Source organism: Brachionichthys hirsutus, chromosome 2 (genome assembly GCF_040956055.1).
Source record: "Brachionichthys hirsutus isolate HB-005 chromosome 2, CSIRO-AGI_Bhir_v1, whole genome shotgun sequence".
NCBI classification, from domain to species: domain Eukaryota; kingdom Metazoa; phylum Chordata; class Actinopteri; order Lophiiformes; family Brachionichthyidae; genus Brachionichthys; species Brachionichthys hirsutus.
Window position 1 is genome coordinate 13,248,996 of NC_090898.1, and position 25,999 is coordinate 13,274,994.

At 43.0% G+C, this 25,999-nt stretch overlaps 3 protein-coding genes across 3 annotated transcripts; 2 read left to right on the top strand and 1 right to left on the bottom strand.

Moving 5' to 3' along the window:
• Positions 1-74: 74 nt before the first annotated feature.
• prim1 (DNA primase subunit 1) lies at positions 75-3,658 on the bottom strand. Its single transcript, XM_068750570.1, has 13 exons — positions 3,550-3,658; positions 3,288-3,445; positions 3,084-3,190; positions 2,904-2,977; positions 2,672-2,808; positions 1,997-2,055; positions 1,783-1,892; positions 1,602-1,693; positions 1,205-1,337; positions 1,045-1,114; positions 847-959; positions 393-491; positions 75-306 (listed from the first exon to the last, which is right to left on the bottom strand). The coding sequence occupies exons 1-13, from the start codon at positions 3,656-3,658 to the stop codon at positions 287-289; spliced, it is 1,281 nt and encodes a 426-aa protein (XP_068606671.1). The 3' UTR covers positions 75-286.
• A 3,478-nt stretch (positions 3,659-7,136) lies between these two features.
• Positions 7,137-10,963, top strand: LOC137899826 (rho-related GTP-binding protein Rho6-like). The gene is made up of 5 exons (XM_068743870.1): positions 7,137-7,250; positions 7,665-7,752; positions 10,285-10,394; positions 10,490-10,624; positions 10,718-10,963. Exons 1-5 carry the CDS (start codon positions 7,137-7,139, stop codon positions 10,961-10,963), a joined length of 693 nt encoding a protein of 230 aa, XP_068599971.1.
• Positions 10,964-18,390: 7,427 nt separating this feature from the next.
• ddx23 (DEAD (Asp-Glu-Ala-Asp) box polypeptide 23) lies at positions 18,391-24,059 on the top strand. The gene is made up of 17 exons (XM_068745698.1): positions 18,391-18,455; positions 19,105-19,244; positions 19,405-19,512; positions 19,801-19,894; positions 19,988-20,053; positions 20,146-20,284; positions 20,375-20,508; positions 20,749-20,861; positions 20,943-21,086; positions 21,231-21,456; positions 21,590-21,735; positions 21,824-22,001; positions 22,226-22,468; positions 22,565-22,716; positions 22,805-22,913; positions 23,011-23,185; positions 23,253-24,059. Exons 2-17 carry the CDS (start codon positions 19,105-19,107, stop codon positions 23,474-23,476), a joined length of 2,391 nt encoding a protein of 796 aa, XP_068601799.1. The 5' UTR covers positions 18,391-18,455; the 3' UTR covers positions 23,477-24,059.
• Positions 24,060-25,999: the final 1,940 nt, after the last annotated feature.

Consider the following 25,999-nt stretch of genomic DNA (forward strand, 5'->3'; position numbering starts at 1 on the left):
AGCGTTCTTCTGTCTGTCCATTTGTTGTAAAATTCATTAAAAGTTTTGGAAAACAAGACTGGAAATACCACATTTATTTTCACAAGACTGTACAAAAAATACGTACGAAAAAGACAACAGGCATTGCAGTGGGAAAATCCTACAGACAAGAGTTATTTAGACTTTGTGTGTGAATGCATTACCTTGTAGATTTATGGGAATTTAGCTAAATGTCAAAAAGTCCATTAGAACACATGCACAATAATAAGGATCTATTAGCAGTGCTTGTTCAAATTGTTGATCCACTTCAGAAATCTTTCTGAAGATCTGAAACAAATGAAAAAAAAAGATGATAGAATTAAAGGCCAATTTCTTTTTAAAGCCAAATTTCACGGAATAAAAATATATCTTACCGCTTTTTCTGAGAAGATCGCCTTTCCACGCGTGAGACATCTGATCCAGAAACTGGTCAAAGGATTTCACATACTTTGCCAGACTTGTCCTTTTGTAATCTATGAAGGCAAAGTTTCAATGGGCTGAACAAATAATATAGAAAAAAAACTTTGATCTTCACCGAGGCCTGTTTTAATTATGATTCTGGAAATACCAGTAAGAATTCAGTGAAACCTCACAAATCTGCTCGTGACCTTACATATGCTTAAATCTATTTTCTAAGTGCAAGTCTCATTAATCACGTACCAGAAAAGGTCGATGTTGAAATGGAAAAATAAAATGCTCGTCTATCCCAAAATAACAAAAGGCACTTCTCCAGTCCTCTGGACTAGAACAAACCTACGTTGAACAGTCAGACGAAAGACGGTAGTGCACTTTCGCCTGATACATTGAGCTTGAAATTCTGAATCTCACCTCTGATCTTCCGTCTTTCCTCCGCATCCTTCTCATTTTCCTTCTCTTTGGTCTCGTCTGGCTTTAATTCCTCTTCAACTTTCCTTGGTCGATCCAGCTCTTCACAGACGAGACTAAGAACAAAGAGAGCATCAGAACCTGAAGTGTCAAATCCTACATAGAGCAGCAGATTGTTATTTATTAAAAACAATAACTTACCTGATTGTGGGCACAGCGAAAGGATCAAACACATCTAATTCTTCCAGGTCAATGGGAACAGAAATGCGTCCTGGCCAGAGTTAATAAAAAGGGAGACGCGGTAAGTGAGACTCCGTCAGAGGTGCCGTTAATACGCCACTGCGATTACATTTGTTCTCACCCGTTTTGGGATGGACACTAAAAGGGCTCTTCAGCAAGTGGTTCACCCCTTTGCTGACGTTTACGTCGAGCCGAGGGTAGCAATACTGCAGCATTATTTCCTTTTCAAAGTATTGTCCCTTTTTGGCGGTACTCTAGAAAAATGAAGATTGGACAACCGTTTGAGTTTGTTGTTGGTTTTATCAATTAACCATCAGACAAGCTAAACAAACATTCAAGTTTGGGTTGATGATGTGCCAGACTGATTACGTATGCGGAATTTCAAACATCACTATCTCCGGTCAAAATACCTTTATTAATACTAATTATTATTATTAATAAACTCTGAGCCCCTTGGCTGTGGCATCTGAAATCAATAAAAAGTTATGTTATTATATAATGCAAGCAGAATTACGTACCTGCTTCCTAGCAGCTTGGTCCGTGATCAATTTCCAACGGTTTTCAGGTTTCCTCTCATTCTGGAAGTCCTGCAGCAGTTCTTTCCTTACATGTAAGCTTCGATTTAAGGCCAATCCTAGTTATAGCCAAGGAGGTTTCTACAGAATAGACAAAACCCCATACATATTGTGGAAAGGATATCTTCCGGCACGAGTGACAGCACTTTTTCAACAGATTCCTTGCGCCCGAGTATGTCCTGGTCTTGTACTGCATACCGGGGAAAGTACTGCTCCACCACCGTCAAGGACTCTCTGAGGAGAACATAGGAGGAGTCTCCATTGGCTGAGGCAGCAATGTAATAACTCAAAATAGACCAGTTCCAGCATCAAACTGTGCCTCACTTCTAGACTCTCACCTGATAAAGGGGTGGATTGGATCTGTCAGCACAACCTTTTTCACCATCTCCTCACCTCCCTGTGAAATGCAAGTTTCATTTAATAAAACCACTGCGCCACCATCGCCCTCTCACACTGCCAAGCACATTGTGCCACCTTCATCACAACCAAACGCTTCCGATAAGCAGAGATCAGACTCAGTGGAGGAAGCTCCTCCCCCTCTGCAGAACGGTTTTTCTGCTGCCAGCATGAACTGCTCCTTTTCACTCTTCAGATGCTGCCACAGCATCTGAATGGAGGTCAGGTTCAGATTCTGACCTAACCCTAACTAACCTAACATTTTCATACTGGTGACTGTTGGATAACCTTTATCATTTGAAACCTACAGATTGGATACTTGTGTCAAATTAATCTTTGTTCTAATAATTATACAAAAAATTAGAATGAATTGATGTAAATGTATTTCCATACATTTTATTCTGACTGAATTACTCATCTGTTGCGGCTCCAATTCTGTGGATATGTTCGTGTCATACAAAATACTGCATTCATATTGCGTATAGACCTCCACCGTCATATTTCAGACGGGACTAACAAATTGGTTTGAAGAGTCCAGAATGGAATACAGAGAATCGTGCCGATTCTCATGCTTCTTAAGGTCCCAAATCATCCAACGAAAGCTAAAATGCCATTACCTTAATGAGGCTGAGATATTCTGCAACTGCAGAGCGTGCTGCTACCGAGAGCTTCCGGGCAGACTCATCACAGACCCAGCAATGCACCCCTCTTCTGCCGGAATAAACCCACAGCAGGTGCTGGAAACCAAAGTCCTCTGGAATATCAAATACATTAAAAAGAAATAAGTGTTTTTATGCCTGTTATATCAGCAATAGTAGTAAATCATCCCTGCATCAAAGTCAAACAAACCTCGAAGCGCTCGATCCAGGATACGAATGGCAATGGTCATCAGGGTCCAGCACTTGGAGCAAATGTCTGCAGCGCTGGAATTAGGTCGACGTTATTACAGCAAATCTCACTCTGTCTGTCTGATAATGGTTCATCTGGGCAAAGTGGCAGTCAGTATGGGGCCGTGCTAAACCAAATTACCTGCAACAGCTTCTGACATCATCATAGTCTGTCATATCGATATCAAAAACGAGCTCCTTCTCCAGGGCTTGAAAGGCTCCAGACTTCACTGCGTTGTGCTGGCAGGGCTGAGGGTGAAAGAGCAGAGCGTTTTACCCGCATGTTCAGCAGCGATCCCTGGAAAGATACACCAAAAAGTGAAAGCGACGTGCATGCGAGCCTCACTCTGTGGCTGTATACCGCTCCAATGTCGATCTTGTAGGGGTTTATCTTCTGCATTTCCTTCTCCAGCTCGTTCTGTGTGCTGAACGACTGGTAGCGGACGTAGATGTCATCTTTGAGCGTGAAAGAGAACTCTCGATTCTGAAAGTAGTTCTTCTGTCCTGGGAATACATGATGAAACCCGTAAATGTACTATAAAGAACGCCCGAATGCCAGCTACTCACTGATATGCTACCTTGCTAGCATGTCTAATAAGGACACTCACCTCCACCGTAGTTTAGCCAGCGGTAATACTGGGCGAAAGGGAACAACCGTCTGTAGTAAAGAGGTAATAAATCCGGCAAACAGGCGGAATCGTAACCCGAAGACGGCATGACTTGGTGAAACAGTAAAAATATTACGAATACGATATATCGTTCGACTGCTAGCTGACAGCTAGCCCCTGTTATACACACACAAGGAGTCGCGCGCGAAAACTCTTAAGCAAAGGAGACGTGGTTTCGTCTATTACGTCACATCCGGAAATAGGCTCGTAACACGTAACGTAGCGTCCTGAGACGAGAGTTCGTTGACCTAACGTAACGACGGCGGAAGTGTCGCCGGACGAAAAGAGCACCATGGGACTTGAAGTCCAGTGACTCCAACAGTAACATAAATAAAGGTCAGATCATAAAACACCTTATCCGCCTGCTAGAATAGCGGAAACCAGTGCAAGTTTAGTCTCCCAGTTTATTCTAAAAACATTAAAGCCTTTGAATATATATCTATTATTCTACATTTAATTTCAAGACGAATTGGTATTGCAGCGCTATAACATAAATATAGAGAAAACATTTCTCGCCTTACACGAAACACGTATTGGTGTCTTTTTTTTAGGTATGCATGCAAATATAGTTCTAGTATTCCATCAATATAAATTATGACTTTCAATATTCTAGATGCGTGTTGTAAATGCTGAGATTTAAGTATTGGCAGTAGAAATAACTTTACTTTTGATATTTTTTTTTGGAAAATTAGAAACGGAGATGTATTTATTTATTCATGTATTTATTTGTTGTGATTTCTTGACTTCTCATAGATTGCAGTTTCTTTGCTACACCTTTAGAGGGCATTGCAGTTTAACTGAAATATCGACGAGGGCCCTATACTGGCCCTTTTACCAGGAGTGGTAATGGTGATGTTCATCATTGTAAATGTACTATACTACTGTTAAAAACAAAAGCCACACTTGAATTGTTTTAGTCCAGATGTGCTTGCTTAATCATATGTGTCTCCTTTTGTTTTGATTGTATTCATTTTTAATTTATTTTGCTAAAATTTGTATAATTTACAGTAACATTCCCTCTTCAGGCAGATATATCTAAAGATGTTGTACATGCAAACTGCAAGGGCATTTTGTATTTCAGAATCAAATCACACACGAGTGTAAAAAACTTTTGTCCTTTGTTCACTCAGTCGAGTGGCAACAACGATCACTGCTGTATTTCAGCCAGCCTTAAGCCAGCCAGCTTCACAGCAATACGGGCACTTCTAGTTTAAAGTATTTTTGAAATGAGGTATCTATCACTATTTGCACTATGGCAGCAGCCTAAATTGAGTTTAAATATATTACATCTGAAGTTTCTCTATACGTAATTTCATTCCCCGTCTTTTTCATTCTGTCTTCATTTCACACAAAATGGAAATTTCACAGACTGTAATTGTCAAAAATATTTTGTGCACATACACTGCTTGCAGCTAAAATGTATTAAAACATAACCTCCCCGTTAACTTCCCGTTAATATGGGTGTGGTACTTTAAAAAGTTAATATATATGATAAAGTGTGAAGTTGCTTAAACAGATCGTTCCATATATTGCATAAAGTCACTATGACACCTTAATATTCATGCTTTCAATTTAACCCATTTGTTTTTCTTGCTCTTGTCGAACTGGTAGGATTGCCCTCCACCATTGAAATGATGTATTGTGATCATAAAATGCTGCAATATGAGAAATACCTAAGCAATAGATTAGGATTAATTACAATTTTTTCTCCTTTGCATATCATTGAACTGTGCTATATTCAAATGCAATTAATAGGCAAGCATTTCCAGTACATTCTCACTTCATGATTGCAGTCGCTCTTGTGATAATAAATGTAAGTCTGATTTACATAATGCAACAGCTCTCAGCCACTTCAGACCCTACTTGAATTATGTAAATGAGTTCACTGCTAGCCATAGAGGATGGGTGAGGCCGGGTTATGGAGCAGTGTCATTGAAGTGGACTTGTAATTAACACCCTGCTCTGCCCTATACTTCCTACATCCATGTACATTATTTCTCCTTTATATGAACAGTTTCGTGTCCAATCCTATTTTATTGTGTAGGTTTCGTTCTAAAGCATTACTGTTCATCTCTAAATTGACAACTGTCTCAACATTCACTGGAGAAATTACCCCTCGTCATTGATTCTGTGTAAATAATGGTTAATGTTTAATGGAGTTTTCCTCTATTGACGGTGTCTACAGCAAATAATTCAGTATGTAATCGTCAAACAACAAATACTGGTTCAAATAGTCATCAATAACAGCTGAGCCCTGTTCATATTTCCACGCGTCATCCACACAAGAAATAATAAACAATAGAAAGATATTTTCAAGCCAATTCTGATGGTCTGGATCTGAACTCTATAAAATCATTTCGACAAAACGACATGTTGCTCAAACTCGGAAATGAGATTTTCCAAGAACACGAAACCCACTATTGACACAAGTCAGATGACAAACATGATGGTGATCAAAGAGCGATTGCATTTCCTCACAGACAGCAAAGTAATTCCCATGAACTTATGTATTCATACCATCAGCAGCTTCTTAATGTTTACTGGCAGCAATAATTCAACATCTTGTGACAGAACTATTATTATTTTTATAACTGTCTAGATGCCACAAGAGAAATCCAGTAAATAAGATAACAGCAAATATACAACCAACAGTTTAAACAGTATATTACCGGTACTCAGTTAAACACTTTTAAAGTCCTGTAGGGAAGCTTCCTTTCTTTATGCATAATATAAAACTAAGCTAAACCAAGCTAAGATTAGATAAGATAACCCAGCTCTTGGTTGTGGCTTCATATTTAATGTACACGATTAGAAAGTAGAAGCACTACTTAGGTCTATGTATTGGAATGTAATATACAGTGTGTCGTTAAATAACTTACAATACTTAAATATAAACAAAATGATTTGACAAAGTGATTTCAAGACAAAGCGCTTTCAGCAGCAGGAAAATGTTTATTGAGGGACACCAGCCGATTGTACAAGTACTCCATTACAAGCAAGTCCTGATGATGATGATGATGATGAATATATGTAGTTTTAGTGTAATCAGGAAAAATATTATCTGAGCAGAAATATTTATCGTATTTGCCTCTGAAATATGGTGGAATAAAATAGGAAAGTAGCAGGAAATAGAAATACTAAAATAGATGACAAGTAATCGAACTTCAGACGCGCACGGCTACGACCAGCACATCAAAACGCAACAAGAGGAGCCCGCGCGCGCGCGCGCTGCTCCTCAGTCCTCTCCGTCGCGCGCCCCCTCTGTCCTCCGTCTCGCGCCCTGCGCAGCGCTCATTGGTTGGCGCGACACTATAAAGTTCCGCAGTGATTCCCCGACCGCCGCTGTGTCAGTGTCTAACCGGGCTCCGCACCGTCCGCACCGCAGCCCGATACCCGATACCCGATACCCGATACCCGATACCCGATACCCGATACCCGATACCCGCTACCCGCACCCCGCTACCAGGAGGATTAACAGACGCTCTGACGATAATAATTCCACTTGGGTCGTTCCATTTATCTCCGCCATGAAGGACAGAAGACAGCCGTGTGTGGCGCGGTGCAAACTGGTGCTGGTCGGGGACGTCCAATGCGGGAAAACCGCGATGTTACAAGTCCTAGCTAAGGACTGCTATCCGGAGGTATGGCGGTTCCGGTTAACGCTAGTAATAGCCACAGCATTCTTTATAAATGTTGTTTGGAGCATATATTAAAATTGCATGTCGTCTCCGCAATGCTCCCGCAGGGACTACTTTTCTGTTTTTAATGATATTCTTAAATGCCACGAGGCTTTATAGGATCATCGGATTTGCATAAATGTGTAGTAAAGAATATTTATTTTCATAGATCAATATAAGTACTGTAGAGAAGGCCAGATAAAAATCCTCACAGAATGGGAGTAGAGCGATTGTGATGACCCTTTAAAAAGGTCTCGTTTTGCCCCCTGATGTTCTAGTGACGTAAAATTAACTGTACTTCATGTTCTATCTGTTTTACAGGTCTGTTTACTACGTTTTGGTGTTTTTGTTCTCTGTATTTATTTGTCTTTCTTCTAGACTTACGTCCCCACTGTGTTTGAGAACTACACGGCGTGTCTGGAGCTTGAAGACCAGCGTGTTGAGCTCAGCCTTTGGGACACGTCAGGTGACGAAACACCAGACTTTTATCAAACGCCTCTTAATGTAGCTGATTCTTACACAAATGTTTTTTTTATATATATATAGATCTCCCCCTCCCCTCTATTTTTATACCTGTTCTAGCGAATCAGTTTCAGTGCTCGATTCATGGCTTGATTTGTGGAACTTGTTTAACACCTTTTATGAAAACAGTCAACCTGGAGTCAGGAGGTTTGGTCTCGCAAACGCGTTTGTTGCCGTTTGCCCAGACGTCACTATCTATAAATCCAGTTTTGATGTGCTTAAACTACTTCTGATCGACAATAGTTGCAGTGATGATCGAAGTTCTTTAATCCAATCTGAAAGTAGCTTTTCTATCGTGTTACTCTGTTAATAATAGTCATCTGCTCTGCACTGATATTTCATAACCGTAATGGCTAACGCATTTTGCTCAGAGGAAGGAAGGTTGGGGGGGGGGGGGGGGGGTGATGCCTCCTCTGGGTGTCTTGCTATGTGTGCAGCTGCACAGTGATTGTGAACGGAAGGCACCAGTGACGGATACTCTGTGAAGATATGCATGACCCCCCCCCCCCCCCCCCACTGCCTTACGGTGTCTTATGCGACTGGAACAGCGCTGAACCAATGTCGGTTTGTGTGTTTATAACTTTCTGGACAGCCGCTCTTTCCAGAGGAAACGTTGCATAACACATATTTACATCTGCGATGCAAACCGCAGATAGTTCCCATCCCTTTTTTATGCTTTTTTTCCATTCTCTGTCTTCATTATCTTTATTTCGAACCTTTTTTTTTGGCTGCAGTCGGTGGTTATTTGTTTTTATCAATCCGTTTTACAGTTTTCTTAATGACTCCACTAATCGCTTGTAAGTTTTCCCAACCTAGATTCTGAAAACTGAAGACACGCACTTTGAATTGACAAGAATTTAAATTTACATTTGTGTATTTTTGCTTGACCCCCCCCCCCCTGACCATTTTGTTGGTTAGTAAACTGAATTTCCTGGCCATCAGCTAATTGAGTACCAACATCTAATTGTTTCAGCTGTTAAAATATTGAATGTGTTGTACTATGATATAATAATATCTTTCACATGATGTAAGAATTCGTGCATTTTCACTCCAGTTCTGTTCACTTCCTTCCTCTGAGACCAGGCGGGCCAGTTTAGACGCAGAACCGAGAAGCTTCTGTTTGTCTGTCCGGGCAGGGGCTGCCGATGTGTGGGAAACGTGGTGCCCTCTTTAGATATCTGCCTCCTCTTCCTCAAAGCTTTACGTCACCCTGTAGTCATGCTGCAAGTGCTTTTGATTCGCACTGAAAATATGTTATTGATAGCTGGTTGTTGTGCAAGTTGTCCTACGTCGGCGGCGTAAACCAGGGGAGCCTTGATTAGACACGCATCTGATTTAATTATTATGAAAACGTATAAGAAAAAAGAACTGAGTCATCCCAGAATATATTTTATGACGTGCTCATAGTTGGTGTCAAATACGACCATTTTACTGCAATTAAACTATGCACTTTTCTAAAATACACTCTGTACCGATTGTGGTTTAATATTTATTGAATTATTAGTTTTGTATATTTTTATTATACTTACTGAATAATTATTTTTCATGGGAATCAGTTTTCGGTTCATCTAGAATCATCTGACAAACATGATTTGCCACTGTGGCAGTAAAGTACGGCACAATATGGCAGATATACAATATATATGCTAATACAGACTATATACAGTAATACGCTTCTGGACTTCATTAACCCCCCCCCCCCCCCCCTCTCCGCCATTGTTTATGGAGTTTTCAGTACCGTAGTTATTTTGTTTTATACAGAGGAGTTATGGATAACAGACATTTATTGGTTTTTGCTTACATTCAGAGCTAGAAAAATGAAAAATAGCATTTTGGAGCAAGAGCTTCTCTGACTCTGAAAACTCATCCATGTGGCTTTTTGCATTATCACAAAAGAATTCAGAAAAAAAACACAAATGTAATGCGTTTCAGGAATTGGCTTCATTCCAAAGTAATCTGACGTATGCATATCCCAGGTTTTATTGCAGTAATAGTTCTTTTCTTTATTATCTCAAGAGACTGACAAATGATTATAGGAGCCTAGTCCTGATATAATTACACCGACTTGTATTGGCACGGAAATCTTGTGATGCACCTTTGGCTCCTGAAGGAGGAGGAAATACAATCTTAGTGTGACACGGGGAAGACAATGGAGGACGGACATCCTGCCAGTCTGTTTATGGCGCAGGAGCCTCCCTGAGGGTTTAAACAAACATAAAGCTGCGCTGTTTATGGAAATGCAACGGAAAAAAATAATGGTGGTTAAAAATGTTGGAAAATAAATGACCCTCTGCTGGAGCTGTAAACTCTAATCTAGCGGAAGGTGCGTCGTCGGGCTACGCTACGCTAACACGTCTGTCGCATGATTTGTGCTCTTGGATGAACTGTTGTCTCCATTTCTACTTTTGACTGCAACATGCAATTACGTTTGAAAAGCAGAGTTCTATTTGTGATCGGCGTTACGCTGTCTGTGCAGGTTCTCCGTACTATGACAACGTCAGGCCGCTTTGCTACAGCGACTCGGATGCGGTGCTCTTATGCTTCGACATCAGCCGGCCTGACACGGTGGACGGCGCCCTGAAGAAGGTATTCCTATCAGGGTTTTTATTTTTTTAGGAATTGGTTTCAGATGGTAGCTCCTTTGATCAATAACCACCCCGATCTTTCTCTCCTCCATGCAGTGGAAGGCAGAGATCCGGGACTTCTGTCCCAGCACGCGAATCCTGCTTATAGGCTGCAAGACAGACTTGCGCACGGATGTTTGCACGCGCATGGAGCTGTCCAATCAGAAACAAGCTCCCATCTCCCACGAACAGGTTTATTCAATGGGTTTTTTCTTAACTCCCCTGTTTTAGAAGTCCTTAATTGTAACCTTCCCTCGCTAACATTCAGTGTAAAATGTTTCCCAGGGTTCATCCATGGCCAAGCAGTTTGGGGCAGACGCTTACCTGGAGTGTTCAGCCTTCACGTCAGAGAAGAGCATCCACAGCGTTTTCCGTACGGCGTCTCTGGCCTGCATGAGCAAACTCCAGCCGGCCAACAAGCCCAGCCCCGCCCGACGGCTCTCCAAGCGGCTGCTGCACCTGCCGAGCAAGACGGACCTCCTCTCCTCCACCTTCAGCAAGGACAAGTCCAGGAGCTGCTCCATCATGTGAGCGCTTTGGAATAAGCAGACTGCAGGTCCCCCCCCAAAAGCCCCCGTCAACCACGTCACCTGCTTCACCATCTGTATTCATCTGTGACATTGAAGTTGTGATCATTTCCTGCCACCAGCAACACAGACAGTACGGACAGAATGCGTCTGTGCAAACGGCGCTCGGCGGGCGCTTTAAGGCGTCGCCCTGTTGGATTCCTCGTATGAGCATCGCCGTGAGGCTCTCGGTTTGAATAAGACCCTCCCCTCCCCGGAGGAAGACGCTGTAAACGCCACAGGCTTTACATCGGTCAGCCCTATTTGAAATTCTGCCCTCTGCCATCCAGCTCTTTACTGCAGTGTCTCCTTAAGGTCACGATACAGGCTGAAAGACGGGATGAAATGTTGCGTCTGCCAGCGACGGGAATCTACTGAAATGCAGCGCTGGGAATGAAAACAGAGACCCTCGAAGACAGAGCCCCCCCCTACCCCCCCCCACCCCCCCACAACACCTTCCCCTCGCAGTATTTCATTTGGAAATTGAAGCTGACCGTGGAGAAGAAAGGAGGGATTTGGAAAGCAAGGGCGTTCATTTGCAAAGGCAGCGGGAGGACGACATCAGAAGGAGCGCGATGTGACTCGGCACTGAAACGGTCCAGGGTGGTCCCCCCCCCCCCCCCCCCCCAGAACCCCTTTCACCACCCCAGCAGTCTTAAGTGTTCCGTGTTATTTACCCATAAGGATTGACTTTAGTGATGTCACATCAATGATGTATCAGGATTGAAATGTTCTCCAGCACAAGTCCTTAAAATATTCAACAAGCTTTTCTTTTTTTTACGTAAACCAGACTGGAAGGAATTATTTTAATGCACCAAAAATAGTCCATGAATTTCTCTTGTCTCGTGAATAAAGAATCTGAACTTGGGAGACTTGTTTTGCTTCTCGTGCCCCCCGTAGCTGGATTTAATTTGACTGCCCTTAAACTAAGACACCCTTGCTGGTGTTTCTTACCCGGATGACTTTATTAATACTGATTGGTGGGGAGAAAAAAAGGATTGAATCAGGCAAACGGGCCGGTCCTGTCTGGACCCCCCCCTCCTGTTTTCATCTTTTAAAGATATTTAACCTTATTTGTCATCTTTCCTGAACACCGTTCTTGTCGTGTTAGATATTTTACGTCTTTGTGTTTTTGTAGCCGTTACTGTTCACCAGTCTTTTGGCATTAGAGGCTGTTGACTGGAGGACTTGCTGATTAGTGAGTCTGCATCGAGAAGCCCAGATATCTCTGGATGCACTGGAATTTTACGTGTCGCCTAGCAACAGTGTGAGCAGGGGCAGGGCTGGGAGAGAGGGAGGGATGGCTTTCCGAGAGGATGCCTCACCTTTTTATTTGTAGCATTAGACCGAAGCCTCTGTTGGGGGCCATGGCTGCACTTCTCATTCCTGTCTGGTGCATTTTTCTGTCACATAAAGTTCCGTTTGGTTCCATACTCATTTTAAAGTTTTTCTCTCGCTCCTGTTTGACAGACATTTTTGGTCGTGCTAATCCTTCTTCATAAAACAGTTTATTAACCCCCCCCCCCCCCCCAAATAACATTACTGAAGCAAAAGCGGAGTGTTTGTATCGAGATGCCGGCGATGGCTTGAATTATTGCCTGAATTCTGTATTTGTTTTTGTCAACCACTGCTTTCTTTAAATCTGTATTTAAATAAATGAATCTAAAATTCATTAACAACTCTGTATTTATTTCTGGATTTCAACCCTTTAATATGAGGAATTGCACAGTTTGGTAATGTTAGAAGAACACGGAGCACCACCCTCACGCATGAAACTTTATTCGTGTCCTTCGCGGATGTATCGACAAAGAATAAAATACTATTTGGGTACATTCTTGAGATTCAAGGCTCTTTGTGTAAAAGAGATCCTGATAACCTGGGAGGATGTTGTCTATTTTGTCTTGGAAAAATCAGAATGTGTGCTTTACTTCTCAGGTCAAGGTCGCGGTGACCCGACTCTAACAAGTCGTTGCACATCATTGTCCGTCCGAATGAAAAGCCAACTGCTTTACATTCGACTGCATTTCCTCAAGCTCTACAAAATACGGGTTGCTCCAGTTTTAACTCGCTTGTAGAATAAACTGCAGGCAGGTTTAGATTTACCAGGTTAAAAATCACCAAAGTTTGGTTTGGTTTGTTCAGTCCTTTAGAATCTCGAGCCCTAAAATTAGATTATGTCGCCAGCGACACCGAATGGTATTTAAAAATCACCATAGCATGAACCCGGCTTTAAGGAACGAATCCCGCCCTCTCCCCTGCACGCACACACACACACACACACACACACACACACACGGTATATATAATATATAATTGGATAAGAAGAATGGGATTGGATGGTATGGGATAAGAGGGGATGGGAAATTAATGTATAGGATGAAAGCAGAAAGCAAATTAGGATCAGGAATGAGATTTTTTATATCAGTTCAAAAAGGACATGGAACGTTAGCCCAGCTACATGCTAAGATTAGCGTGTCGCTGTGCTAACTAGCTAAGGGTGTGTAACAGTGAAAGGAACGGAGCATAAATAATTCATCGTCCGTTTAACAGGCTTGAAATGCCACATAACGAGCCGGCTAATTTGAACTGGGCGCAATCAATGCGAAGACATTAATTCATGACGTTTATTAGTTATTTATTATTTACGAGGGGTGACTCATGTCCGATCCACGGTGACCAATAAAATAATTAAACCTTGAGCAACGTCCCTCGTTCTCCACAGCCAGCGCTCTCTTTGCCATTTCCCTTTCACCTGCTCCTTTCTATTTAACAGCCCGTCCTCCCCGACCTCCATTACTATATTTGCTTTGTCTTTCCCATGACTGATAATGGGCTCTTATCAGGATCTCTCTGACTGTGTCCTGCTGTCACGGTCGGCCCACTGATGACACGACGTGGGTATAGTCGCTGAACGTCTGCCATTCCTGAAGAATCACGCAGGATCCAGCAGCGAGTCGTGAGTCGTGACCTCTTTACGCATCGCCGCACGGAACCACGAGTCTCTGATCATTTAATTCCCTTATCTATAGCTAACGCTGATTTAATGCAGCTCGACATGGTTTAATCGTGTTCTGGATAACGAAGGCCACGGCCCCGTTTATCTTCTCCTTCAGTTTCCCTGTCTTCCTGTCTCCCACAGATCGGCCCGTGCGCATCGCACGTCTCTGTAATCAGATGACCTCCAGACTAAAGCGCATTGAGCCCGTCGTCCGCGGCAGGGATTACTGTGTGATCGTAGATGATGTCATATAGCCGGTGACAAAGACAGCACATGTTTAAAGCTCTTTATTTCCAAAATCTATTGGGGGGGGGGGGGTTGGAGAAGGGTTGGATGAAAAGATGAAATTTGGACGTTTTCTTTTTTCATAAATAATAAGTTACAGCCAGCAGCTGCTTCTCTTAGCTGGGTGTAAAAGCTATAAAGCTATTTCTAGCAACCTTTGATTTGAATAAAAACTATTTTATTACAAAAAGGAAGCTGCACTGCTGATTTGTTGATATTTCTGACAATGAGTCTGAGCTTTGAAAAGGATTTGTCAAGCCATCGTTGACACACACACACACACACACAAACGATGACTCTGACATATTTGAAGTAAACTAACAGGCCAGCAGTGAGCGATCTGTGCCGTCTGGACATTTGTCCCCTGCCTCCATCTGTAGATAACAGCCTGCAGCACGACACTGATCGGGATCAGGAAGAAGAGTGCTACCATCTGAATCCCTCCCTGGGAGTCAGAAAATGGCTGTAGTGTGTTGGTGCACGAGCACATCATCTGTCAGACATGGCAGAATTAAAAACACGCACGTGATCCATTCTCACAGGCGTTCGCCACACGATCAATCGGACAAATGGAGCTCAGCAGCAGCAAAGGGAGGAAGCGCTGGCGCTGATGAGAGGCTTGCAGAGCTGTGCTGCCTGGTTACTGATGAGCAATCTGCAGAATGATATATAGGTTCTATTCTCCTATATGCCTGTGCACACAGACACACTTCCACTCTAATAGAGAGCTTTGCCACAGCTGGCTTGATGCCGTTGAAATGGGGTTGTATGTCAAAGGCTCAGCTGGCGGTGGAGTGGCAAATCTCAGTGTCCCAACATGGACAACTGGCTTTCTCTGGTGCAGCCCAGCAGGCTTTGCCTCTACGGTGACTTTCCATGCATTCCCTGGGAATACAGGCAGCGAGAAAGATCAACACAACTCGCATGTACGTCAAACAATAAGGGACAATAAGCCTTGACAAATCCAGCATAAACTATATCCAAGCATGATGATCTGCAGTGGAGGGGGGGGGGGGGGGGGGGGGTCCATCAAGTGTCATGGCATACAAGTAGAAAACATGTCAGCATCTGTGGGTAAAGCTTCAGTGTCTCTGGAACCTCCAGAATGATTGCGGTGACTGTAAATCCGTGGAGATACTCTCGGCAAGAAAATAAAGAAGCTTATTTCCCAAAATGAACAATTTCCTTTCAATGACTTAACACAAATTTCAAATAAAGCCTGCTAAAACTGTATATTAATTTTCCCCTTAGGCCACTATGGTTATTTATGTCTCTACACCTTCATTGCATGGATCTTACTTTGTTTCTTTTTTCTCCCCTACACAAAGCGATGCTGAATCTCACTGGATTTATTGACCGTCAGATTGTTCAGATTAAGGCTGCTCCGATACGACGGGTGCAGACAGCATGGCGGCTCTCTGTCTGCGAGCTTTAGGCGACTCAGCGAGGCACACAGACCTCGCCACAGCCGTTCTATAGCCTCAAACCCTGCCTACCAACTCGCATTAACATTCAACATTTAAGATGTATTTGCATTTTAGTGCACAATGACCTCAAAGAAATGATTACAAGGCCTGATAATTACATCTCTATAAATTCTGTAAATTCCGTGATTGATTTCAATTTCTGTGCCTCATTTCTGTGTTTTAATCACATGTTTACGTGTGTGTGTGTGTGTGTGTGTGTGTGTAACTACTATCTCCAAAGCCATCCAGGCATGATGGTGAATATTTTTTTGTCCCAAGCGCAGAGAAGTGGATTCACACGCCGCCCCTTCAAGTCCAGGTCGGCTGGAATGATTGTTCCAGCCGGAGGAGAATAGACTGCCATAGTGCAGCCATCCCATCCCTCTGCCCTCAGCTGCCACATAATGACCCCCCCCCCCCCCAATTCCCTATCCAGGATTGTTCACCTTCATCATATCTACCCCAACCGTTCGTGCCCGTGCTTCCCTGTTTGGCACAGCCTGAGGGCATGTCAAGCGTGACTGCTTCTCGAGCGTGTTAATTAGACAACCACCCCTGACATTGGGGAATAAGAGGGGGGGGGGGGGGGACACATTTGAGGAAGATGAGCTGCTCAGGATTGGAGTAGACCACAAATCGGGAGAGTGGGATACCATTGGAGATGTACATCTGGATAAAAGCTAAACACAGTCCGAACTGTGGCATCATCAAAACTGCTGATTTGCTGATTGGACCAGTTATGTTAATTTTGAATACAGGTGATATTATAAAACGTTTAGTATTCCATGCATTGGTCCTGATTGAGTGCATCCACAATTGCTGTATATGCAGCTGACATCACAGGTAGCATAGCGACAGTTTCCATCTGTTAACGAAGACATGAACTGACCTAAACAGCACAATTTGGTCTTCCTCAGATACGGAGAGTTGTTTCTTGTTTTACATAAAGCCCAGCATTATCTGTTATCAATAGTTAGTGATCAGGACAACAAAATTGTCATTAATGATGACTGAAAGCAGGTCAACATCCTGACTTCAAGAATCATTGACTGGTTATGACACAAAGATGACATAGACCCTGAGGCTTTTTGGTGTAGTATGCATTAAAATACTTTTTCCTGTTTAGAGAAATAACATTTCTCTAATTATGAGTACTTTTTTTAAAAACGTTTTTATATACATTTTCTTCTCAAGCAAGTTATAACACACCATGAGAAAATTAGGATCGTAAATATGTAATTATAATAAGCACATATTTTAGATCCACCTGAAATGCTAAATTGTCATACAATGCATGACTTGCTTGAGGCGATTGTAAACATGTTTTTTTCTTGTTGTTAAGCATTTTCTACCCAAGAATTCAGAAGCCTGTATATCCTAAATATGTTAGCCCCTCAGACAAAATGGACAAGAGTTTATCCTCTGACAAAAGGCCGAAAATGACTGTTTCATATTTTATTTGACACGTCGCAGTAAGAAACCTACAGATGTAATTAATAACATTAATCATGGCTGCATGAAAATAACCTTGGAAGAGATTCCCTCCATTACAGATATACGAGCTCCTTCGACATAGATGTGAGGGTACGAGACATGGGAAATTCATAATTTATTTAATGTGCTGCTTTCATCCTCCGAATTCTCTTCCAAATTGCTTAGAGTTTAATAAGATTTAATCGTCGAAAACAATGAAATGCCCTCCCGCCCCTTGTATCTCTCCCCTTTGTGGTTTTCTATTTTTTATACCATCAACTTTGATCTGTTCCTACTGAAAGTATTTCACCTTCAGAAGGTCTCCATAAATCTCTCTTGATCTCCCCTTGGAAGAAAAGGCAAGATCAGAATATGAATCACCATCAAGCCAATCCACACTGTAGTCAAGCAAAGCAGCATCTAAAATGTCTTTTATCTGTCTGCGAGAATATACACAACTACTTTGCCAGTGTCTCCCTTGTGCAACTATACACACTGGGGGATAGATTAGATTACAAGAAAGACACAGTGTGGTCTCTGCACTAGCACCGCTTCTTGAATGTTAATCTGCTGCAGATCGTCTCCTGAATTGTACTGACATATTTCATCATGCCTAGCCGATAGTCTTAGATCAAAAACAGACTGATTGATCTGGTCACTCCAGCAGACCTTTCCCTCAAAACTATACAGTATTTCACTACTATTACTATTGTAAATTACATTTTAATTTTTTTTAGATCCTCCAGATAAATTATATTGATTCTACTAGTTGTTGTGTTATTGTATTGCATAACATCAACAACATAACAAAACAAGGAGGAGAACAACAATAATAACCTATATAATTTCCTGCCAAATCAAATGCGAATGGATTAAAATGCTTAAAAAAACCTGCCTCATATTATATTTGATCAAGTTATGGTAAAATGTATGTAAGAAAAAAAAGCTTCGTGCTAATTTGTAACACGACTGCCACCCTGTGCCTAAAATAGCAATGACGTGTTTGTTTTGATCAGGCATTTGGGTGTTAATGGACAAAACATTCGGGGTCCTGAGATACCTTTACCACTTCGCAGGGAAATGTAGTCTAAAATGCCATTCTTGCCACTGCGCATAGATGGGCTCAGGACTACGATTCCCAGACACTCTTGCTGCCTGTAAACTCGTGCATGGCGGACATGGCGTCTTCTTGAGTCGTAGTTGAATCGCACAATTTTTATTGACAAGTAACAAAGGTGAGCTTTTGCAGTTAAAGCTTGCCTGGCTTTATCCTGTTTTACGCGTAAATTAAAATAATGACATTGCTAAGCTTTCTGCGCTGATTGTAAGAGCGCTTTTTTGAATGTAGTTAATCTTTGGCTAAATTGTTAAGCTAACATAAAGCGCTTCATTTTCCAGCTTTTAGACGCTCCGTTTCACTTTTCTATGTTTTGTGTACATATGAAGCGCTTCGTGAAAGCAAAGCGATGCTTTAATGCTCCTTTACGTCTGGATCATAAAGGAACGTTAAATAAAGTTAAGAACCTTTCTGTGTGTGAGCTGACATAACCTTATAATAAATACGCAGCAGTTTTTCCTGCATGAAACAACTGTGAAATATTCAAATTTCAATTTCAAGTTAATTTATTTCGTCCTCAGTGGAAAATTTGATGCTTATATGACATAAGTCTTGTTTTGCTTGTCATTTCATAGAACCGACCCGCTGCGTTGGTAATTCTTGATGATTCTTAGCTTTTCATTTATTCTTGATTTATTTTTATAATATTGCGCATACTTGCGGATAATCCTACTCGTGTGAATGCTAAACCGCACGCGTGAAAATATTTAGTTAATGGCAAAATCACTCGTCTTTAGTTTGGATGTTTTTGCTGTGTTTATTTCCAGATGGCTGCTGACTCCACAGACAGAAAGGATGCCGATTCCTCCGCAGCCAAAGACAGGGAGAGGAAACGCAGTCGATCTCGAGATCGAGACCGTAAACGACATCGATCTCGAGAACGAAACCGCTCTAAATCTCCAGACAGGTAACGGCGTGCGAAGTTGCGCAGTCCCACGTTTAACGTTAAAGTTCTGTTAAAATGTCTGTGTGTTTTCACACAACTCAACTTTTGTTTCATTTTTTGTTTGTTGGCATGTTTATTCGTTTTTTTGCTGGAAAACGTCTCGTCTGTCTTTTACTGACAGAGATCGACGGATGAAAGACAAGGATAGAGAGAAGGAGCGTGACAGAGAGAGGGGCCGCAAGGACAGAGACGTTCATCGACGTGATAAAGATCGGAGCAAACGGTCCAGGTATGTGAACGAAGACAAACGCAATAAGATGAAGATCGCAGGACATCTACAGAGAATATTCTTTGCTGTAATTTAATATTACAAAATTAAGTTGTGATGTTTTTCCTACACAACCTTGAAAACTCAAGCAACTGTATAATAATTCCCGTTAATGTTTTGTTAATGTCTGTCATTGAAGTAAACTTTTACAGGAGGTTACGCAGCTCTAGATATAAACGTGAGCTCGTTTTACATCCCTGCTTCGTACATTTTAGAATTAAATTACACTTTGGCTTTAATTCTGTACAGAAGTCTTTCGCCCAAATCAAAGGATGGCAAATTAAAGCGAGATCGGGATATAAAAACTGAGGAAGAGGAAGATGAAAAAAAGAAGAAAGAGAAGGTAGGAATGTGGTTTTCGCTGAATCTTTTCTAAAATGACATTGTTTCCTGGAGCGGCCATTTTGAGTGTTCGACCTCTGTTGCTTCCATTCAGGTCCAACCTTTATCTCTGGAAGAGCTTCTCGCCAAGAAAAAGGCTGAAGAGGAAGCCGAAGCAAAAGTGAGCTTCTCCTGCCATAAAGATTCTCTCCTAATTTTTAAACCAAAGCTTAGTTTTTCCCCTCATGGATTTTCTTATTTTGTACTCTACAGCCCAAGTTCCTGTCCAAGGCAGAGCGCGAAGCAGAGGCTATAAAACGGAGGGAGCAACAGACGGAAGAGAGGAGGAAGTTGATGGACGAGGAGAGGAAGAAGAGAAGGATGTTTCAGGACATGGGCAGAAAAATGCTGGGTGTGTAGCCATTTATGTTTTGCGTACATTTTTAAACATAGATGTGCAATGATTGCAAATGGAGTGTGTGTGTGTGTGTGTGTGTCTCAGAGGACCCCCAGGAGCGGGAGAGACGAGAGCGACGAGAGCGAATAGAACGGGAGAGCAACGGGAACGAAGAAGATGATGGACGACAAAAGCTCAGAGAGGAGAAGGACAAAAGCAAAGAACTCCACGCCATTAAGGCGAGTCTCCAGAGAATCAATTTTGTTCAGCATTTTTTTTTACATTGATCGGAGTCTTGAGTCTCGTTCGGACCTTTTTTATTTTACGTTTTTCCATCTAATTAATCAGAAAAACTGTAGAGTGTTTTTTTTTTAATGATAGAATAATGTTAACGTTAACTGTCTGAATGATTAGACGATGCTTTCATCTCCAGCGTTCAAACTAGCTAATTAAAGTACTCAATCTCCTCATCTTCGTAGGAGCGCTACCTGGGCGGCGTCAAGAAACGCCGTCGAACCCGTCACTTGAACGACCGGAAGTTTGTTTTTGACTGGGATGCCTCTGAAGACACGTCCGTTGACTACAACCCGATGTGAGTCGACGTGAGCGCAGCAGGTCCGTGTCAAAGTGTGTCGCGGCTTCGACAGTCTGACGTTCCCGGTCTCTCCCCCAGTTACAAAGAAAAGCATCACGTGCAGCTCTACGGACGCGGCTTCATCGCCGGCATCGACTTGAAGCAGCAGAAAAGAGAGCAGTCACGTTTCTATGGCGACCTGATGGAAAAGAGACGGACGCTGGAAGAGAAGGAGCAAGAGGAGTGAGTGTGACCGAGATGTTGATCTTCATCTCTGCGTTTTAAGAGGCGAACGCAACACGAGGCGTAGAGCTGACCGGAAAGGAGGAGATCTCTTCCCTGCTTTGCCGCCATCTTTAAAACATCCCATCTTTATTCTCCTCTCAGGGTGAGACTGAAAAAGATGCGTAAGAAGGAAGCCAAGCAACGCTGGGACGACAGACATTGGTCTCAGAAGAAGCTGGACGAAATGACAGACAGAGACTGGCGAATCTTCCGAGAGGACTACAGCATCACCACGAAGGGAGGCAAGATCCCCAACCCCATCAGGAACTGGAAGGAGTACTCGCTGCCCTCGCACATCCTGGAGGTCATCGACAAATGTGGCTACAAGGTCAGCGTGCACGTTTTTCAGTTGACTGTGATCCGAAAAGATTTTACTTTCAGTTTCTCCTCATTGAAATAGATTTAATTATTTGTTTTGAGCTTTTAATATCTCTTTACCGTCCACTTGTCCCGTTATTCAGGATCCAACACCGATCCAGAGGCAGGCCATTCCGATTGGCTTACAGAACCGCGACATCATCGGCGTCGCTGAGACGGGCAGCGGTAAAACGGCTGCTTTCCTGATTCCTCTGCTCGTCTGGATCACCACCCTGCCGAAGATCGACAGGTAGCGCGACTCGGGGCGCAAGTAACGTCAAATCAAGCTTCCACTGCGTGCACGACGTGATGCGCTGCGACGGACGGCTTGTGTGCAGGATTGAGGACTCGGATCAGGGTCCGTATGCCGTGATCCTGGCACCGACCCGTGAGCTGGCGCAGCAGATAGAGGAGGAGACCTTAAAGTTTGGAAAACCCCTCGGCATCCGCACGGTGGCTGTGATTGGAGGAATCTCCAGAGAGGACCAGGGCTTCCGTCTCAGAATGGGCTGTGAGGTCAGACGTACCAGTATTTACATGCATCCCCCCCCCCCGATGTATTCTATCATGCTGCAGAAACACAGTGACGAGAATGGTCATTAAATATCAGATTATCCAGATAGAGACGGTGATGCCGGGTGGAAACGGAGCCTGAGCTGCTGAAAGGCTGTAAAAAGTATCAAGTTCAAAGGTCTCGCCGTCGACGCGGTCGTGATCAAAGACGTTTCCCTGCCCGACAGATCGTTATCGCGACGCCCGGTCGTCTGATCGACGTGCTGGAGAACCGGTACCTCGTCCTGGGCCGCTGCACGTATCTGGTTCTGGACGAGGCCGACCGCATGATCGACATGGGCTTCGAGCCCGATGTCCAAAAGATCCTGGAGTACATCCCGGTGACCAATCAGAAACCGGACACCGAGGAGGCGGAGGACCCCGAGAAGATGAAGATGAACTTTGAATCTGGGAAACACAAATATAGACAAGTACGATTACAGTTTTAATTTGCAAGCATTTGATGGAGACGATTATTCTGGCTGCTTTGCGATTTCATTCTCTGATCTGATTCGCTCCGCCTCCAGACGGTCATGTTCACAGCGACGATGCCTGCAGCCGTGGAGAGACTGGCCAGGAGCTACTTGAGACGTCCCGCCGTGGTCTACATCGGCTCTGCCGGCAAGCCTCACGAGAGAGTCGAGCAGAAGGTCTTGCTCATGGGAGAGGGAGAAAAGAGGTGCGGCACGAGTGCGACCGTCAGACGATCCCGATCCTTCACGTTCACAGCGTCGCACTGAAGTGGCTCGGGATTGTGTGTTTTACAGGAAGAAGCTGCTGGACGTGTTGTCGCACGGCTTTGAGCCCCCCATCATCATTTTCGTCAACCAGAAGAAGGGCTGCGACGTCCTGGCCAAGTCTCTGGAGAAGATGGGGGTGAGTCACAGGCGGCATCCCGAAGCATCGGAAACGGAATCCCTAAAATCCCGTAAACGTGTCGGGAGACCTTCAACTTCCTGTCTTGCCTCCTCAGTACAACGCCTGCACGCTGCACGGCGGGAAAGGCCAGGAGCAGAGAGAATTTGCTCTCTCCAATCTCAAAGCAGGAGCCAAAGACATCTTGGTGGCCACGGACGTCGCCGGCCGCGGTATCGACATCCAGGACGTCTCCATGGTCGTTAACTACGACATGGCGAAGAACATCGAAGGTGCGAAGCCCGAGTCCGTCTGCGCCGCCGTCTCTTCATTGCCCGTCTTAATTCGTACCTTCCGCAGATTACATCCATCGCATCGGTCGTACGGGTCGCGCCGGAAAGAGCGGCGTGGCCATGACCTTCCTCACCAAGGAGGACGCGGCTGTGTTTTACGACTTGAAGCAGGCCATCCTGGAGAGCCCGGTGTCGACCTGCCCTCCGGAGCTGACCAACCATCCGGACGCTCAGCACAAACCTGGAACCATCCTGACCAAGAAAAGACGCGAGGAGACCATCTTCGCCTGATTCGCCCCTGAACACACACTTGTGTGTTTTTTTTTTAGACTGTGTCCTCGTGTACTTACTTTCTCTGTAATGTTCAATTCCTTAATCCAAATCTAGGATTTGTTTTCCAGGTTATATTTTATCGCTGAGCCCCTTTCAGTCGATGCGGTTTTTGTCTTTTCAAGCAATCTGGAAATCATCAGCACACGAGTTCTGGGGGTTCTAGACTCCATTCAGACTTTGTAAAAAGCTTGAATCGGTGAGCAGGACCCTGAAGAAAATGGAAATGTGATGCAAACCGGCCAGGATGAGAGCGTCGCCGGAGATTAGGTGCTTTCTTGAGCATTTTTTATCATTATATTTTGTCCGGAAAATGTTAGTTTCCTGATTGTTTATGAGACGCGCGTCAGAAGTGATGAGCAGTTATTTTGTTTGAAAGGCAAAATCATCTATTCACGTCTAAACGTTTATATAAAGTGAACTCAGATTTGACATGTGAGGTGTTTGTGTGGTTTAATCTGGATGAAGAAAAGGTTTGAATCTCTCAAATATGTATTTAATTCACACATGGACGTTTGGATTAAAAAAAAAAACGTAAATCCCATCGGCGTTGATCTCGGGGTTTTCATTTTATCGTTCAGATCAGGAGCTGATCCCCGCAGCTCGAGCGGGGATTGGTCCATGACTTCCGGGTCCGGTGGGCGTATTCTTCACCTGTTCACCATCCATAATCTCTGATAAACAAAACCTCCAGAGGTAGGATTTAAAGGGAAAGTGTGTAACATGGACACAAAAGAACAAAATGACTCAATTGAAAGTACACAAAATGTCATGTTTATTTTGCTTGTCATATTTTAGTCGGCATTGTAAATCTTATCTTCAAATAGAAAGCATTCTTTACAGCATCAGGCAGGAAATGTTTCCCTTTCGACACGTGTTGAACAACAGAGGGAAGGGGCGTGTCGGGTGGATACGCGGTTATATTTAGTGCAGTTATTGCATTACAAAGCAACCTTCCCAAAAAAAGTAGTGCAAATTCTTTTTTCTTTTTTTCTCTACTCACACAAAAGAGGAAGTCCAGATGGTCTAAGGCGTTTTCACGTGTTTTTTTTTTCTTCTTCAATGTTTGGCTCGGTATTGCATACAGAATAAGATCAGAGGAATTTAAATAATAACCCTTGTAAAAATTGTGCTTCATAAATTGAAAAACCTCAAACTGTTCTGTCAGTTGCTAAATTGGTCCGCTTCGAAAATCATACTCTACTACAAAGACAGTAATTCATTTTATCAGAAATAAAAAAAAATACAAATAAAATTGGCCTGATTTGGGGCAAATCTTTTTTTATTATCTTTTAAAAGAGCATGAACCAATGTCTGCCCAATAATAATGGGGGGGGATGTCCCCAATATTTGGTTCAAGAGGTGTGGAATAATCAACCGATTTTTAGTCAGAGTGAGGAGTGAGCAGCCCCAATGACACGACTATCACTACAAGACAACAAGGAGAGTCGGAATCAATGCATTACTAAAATACTCAACTGTGAAAAGGTTTTCATGCAACACTTGCATAGATTTTTTTTTCTTTCTTTTTTTTTTCTTTCCAATCGTGCTGATTATTTCTTTTTTTTTTCTCTTTAAAAATATACAGAACACTCGATAAGATAACCTGTGGAGACATGGAAGCAATAAACCAGTAAACTCCTCAAGAGATATTTGACGACTCTGTGTCACGGTTGCTACGACGCGTTCATAAGATGGAGCTTTTACACCTGAGGATCTGTCTTGGTAAAAACCTAATCATCTGTAAAACTGCAGCACACAAACAATGTTTGGCAAAGACGTACAAGGGGTAGGGGGGGGGGGTACAAGAAGCGTAGAAACCGTGAATGCTACAATCATTATAATAATAATAACGTGCTACAGTCGAATTACAGGGCAATCGGTTTGGTTGGAGACACCAGGAGGTGCAGAAGGCATGCAAGCTTACATTCTCTGGAGCCTGGAGGAGGAGGAGCTGCAATTGTGCAGCAACTTTCTGAACGCTTGGATGTAAACAAGCAGTTTGGCAATAAAATCATCCGTTTAAAAGGTAGCATTCCCTTTCTTAGTTGTGTTTACATTCTCTGTGCCCGTTGTTGTTGTTGTTGTTTATTTTAGAGCTGTTGAGAGCGATTGTGTGAGAGCAATGACAAGCGATGCCCAGAACAGAACGCTGACGCTGTACTGCAGTTTTTTTGACTGTGTACTCATATTGTGACTGGTAATGCATGTCTCCCACTGTCTTCAGACAGCAAACTGTTAAAGTACACAACCTCATATTTCTCTGAAACAACAACAAGTCCATATTAAAATCAAATATATTCCATTCAGTATATACATTGTACTCAAGTGCGTTGCTATTTCCCGTAAATGGATTCGACAGAAGACATTCCTAAATTTGTTTAGAAAGATATTTCAGTTCCTGTTCTGACGTTAATGTGCAAATAGTCTTAAAATAATAACACATGCAAATATAGTAAAGATCAAAGTCTTACAAATCTTAAG